This window comes from Aplysia californica, unplaced genomic scaffold (genome assembly GCF_000002075.1).
Source record: "Aplysia californica isolate F4 #8 unplaced genomic scaffold, AplCal3.0 scaffold00780, whole genome shotgun sequence".
In the NCBI taxonomy this organism is placed as follows: Eukaryota; Metazoa; Mollusca; class Gastropoda; order Aplysiida; family Aplysiidae; genus Aplysia; species Aplysia californica.
Genome location: NW_004798050.1, coordinates 85,049 through 87,713, shown reverse-complemented (window position 1 = coordinate 87,713; position 2,665 = coordinate 85,049). Strand labels below are relative to the sequence as shown.

At 41.8% G+C, this 2,665-nt stretch overlaps 1 protein-coding gene across 2 annotated transcripts in view; it reads left to right on the top strand.

Annotated features, from left to right (window-relative positions):
- Positions 1-2,503, top strand: part of LOC101857063 (GA-binding protein subunit beta-2) — a gene marked incomplete at its 5' end in the record, with an annotated part of 9,975 nt that extends 7,472 nt beyond the window's left edge. For both annotated transcript variants that reach the window (XM_005109458.3, XM_005109459.3), the window contains 1 exon segment: positions 434-2,503. In XM_005109458.3, the coding sequence (XP_005109515.1) occupies positions 434-1,758 (1,325 nt within the window). In that variant the 3' untranslated portion in view covers positions 1,759-2,503.
- Positions 2,504-2,665: the final 162 nt, after the last annotated feature.

Here is a 2,665-nt window from a genome sequence, read left to right as displayed (position 1 = left end):
CCACAACAACAGCAAAAAACAACAACAACAACAAACAAACAAAAGAACAAGCAAACGAACAAAAGAACGAACGAACAAACAAATAAACAAACAAACAACAAAACAATATAAAAGAAAAGAAAACAAAAAATAGATGTTCGATCCTTTCACTTTCGCTGGTTTTGATTCTCATTATATTAAGATGCGTGCTTTCGTCAATTATTTTTTTCCTATTTATAAAAAGTTCCCACCTCATTTGTTTTTCTAGCCGACTGTGTGGAGCCAACAGATTCTGTTCTGAAGGTATACATATTGCCGTGAGGTCCAGTTACTTTGTTGAATTTTTTCGTATTGTCTAACTAGACACTCTATTTTCCTTATTAAAACAATTTGAAGTAAACTAAAAAAAAAAAACAACCTAAGTCATGACGGTATAATTTGTTTCCCATCTCAGGTTCCAAAGAGTTCATCTCTCTACCCAGCGCTCATTCGGAGACTTGCGTTGTACCGTCGAGTCTGGAGAGACAATTCGGCTCATGGCCATGCGAAACGACTTCCTATAACCTCGCCTCAATCTCACCACCTGAGCCGGTTGCCTTCAGCTCCAATATGCTTGCCTTCTCCTCATACCCGACGACGACAACAATGCATTCTTTCGACAGCTCTTTTAATAACCCTAACCCTTCCGTGGCTGACACTGCCCCTCCCTTGCCACCAAGACGGTCCGCTCAAGCCTCTCAAACTCGAGCGTATGATGCTGGCAGGCAAAGCTGGGAACATGAAGAGAAACAAGAGACTGGGTCTGGTTCATCTTTGACTTCGATGTTGTCCACGGTCCCCGTCAAGTGGGGTCGGCCTTCGAATGACTTTGATAATCAGCACAATAACTTTTCAGTGGCCTCAGAACATGGCAGCGAGAACTGTAAGTTCAAGCCGAACATCCCAGTTGAAATTGACTTTGTTGATGAACAGGAAACACTGAAAATCCCACCAAATAACCGCACCGGAACGCGTGTACCTTCAGAACAGAGTTCGTTGGTTCCACTGCTGCCCCAAACTCAAAAGACCTTTGCCTTGGTAAACGTTACTTCGAATCCGAAACCTGATTTTAAAAAGACAGTGCCCACTAAGCCGAGTTCAAGCAACACCATTCAAGCAAAACAGCAGCTTCGAATTCCCAGGATCCTGCAAAGTGGAACTGATTTCGGAAATACCGTAACCTCACAGATAAATGAACAGGACTTTATTCTCAAGGACTGTGATGTTTTTCAATGGGTTCAGACCAGTTCGGACTATACAAACACGCTTCTTGCCGATCAAGTGGCACTGATAGATTGTGGTACTCAACCACATCACCTTAACTTGACAGCAGTTCCATCAAACAGCCCCAGTGGTTATACACGTGGACAAGACTCGTCTGACTCCTTTGTTCCTCTAGAGCAAACTCTTTTGTTGACGCGAGAACAACTCAGACACACGGAAAGAGAACTGCTGAACACACAACTTAGACTTGGAGATGCGGAAGCGTCAAAGCTCAGGCTCCAGCAAGATCTCCAAGTCAGCCAGACAGAGACTTCCATATTGAAGTCCGAAGTCGTCAAACTTCGCAGCTTGATCCAAAGTTTGACCAGAAACTCGGGTCAGCTCGGAGAGGACTTTCAGGCAGTTCTCAGCCCTACCCAAACACTTGGACATTCTGGAGCAGTCACCTCTTGCTTAACACTGACACATGCTTCGAGCGACTCACAGTTTGTGGCTCGCGGGCAGGATAGTTCTTGAGGCGTCTGTGGTGTAATTGGTACGCTCTTCGTTGTTCCAATCAGAAGACACGAATTTGATCACCTGGGGAACTTACGATATTTGGTGTTGATTTCCACGCAGCTTAAACAGGTATAGCAAAATGTTTCATCTTCTAGATCATTGCATCATAACACTACGTTTGCTTTTGCATTTGTTTGAGTTCTTACTAGATTTAAACCGGCATCTGCGGTGTAGCGGTTAGGCGCTTCGCTGTTGCACGCAGGAGAGTCGAGTATTTTTTTTTTGGTTCACAAAATATTATTTAATGAGCACGGAAAAGAGCTATGTTAGACAGTACTTGTGCACGAGTGGGGGAGTTGCTCCACCTGCTTATTTGTATCCTCGAACCTTCATGTGGTTCTTTTGTACTTGTCAGCATCTCAAGACTATTTATTTTGTCCGAAAGATGCCATTTAGTTAGTTTGACATTCCTATGAGAGACACAAGTGTTTCTTTTTTTATATTACTATTATACGAATTATAAGCATACCTTTTGTGTTGACTGCAGGCAACAACATTCATAACTGAACAACCCTCCTCGTCCAAAAACAGCAACAAAAAAACAACAAAAAAAACAACAAACAAATGAAACAACAACACAAGAACAACGAATAAATGAAAGAAAAAAACAAACTTACTGGGCGTTTTGGCCGCACCTTTACCAGAAAGAAAGAAAATTACAAAGGATAGTTGTAGTGGGCTGATAAAAAAAAAAAAGCAAAAATCGAAAATAACTATAAGCGAGATAGTTCCCAGATATTATATTCTTGCTGTTACATAGTGTGGTTAAGCCTTTCATACGCTAACCTTAACAACATTCTGTGATAATACGAATCATCATCATCATCATCATCACCATCATCATCATCATCATCATCATCATCAT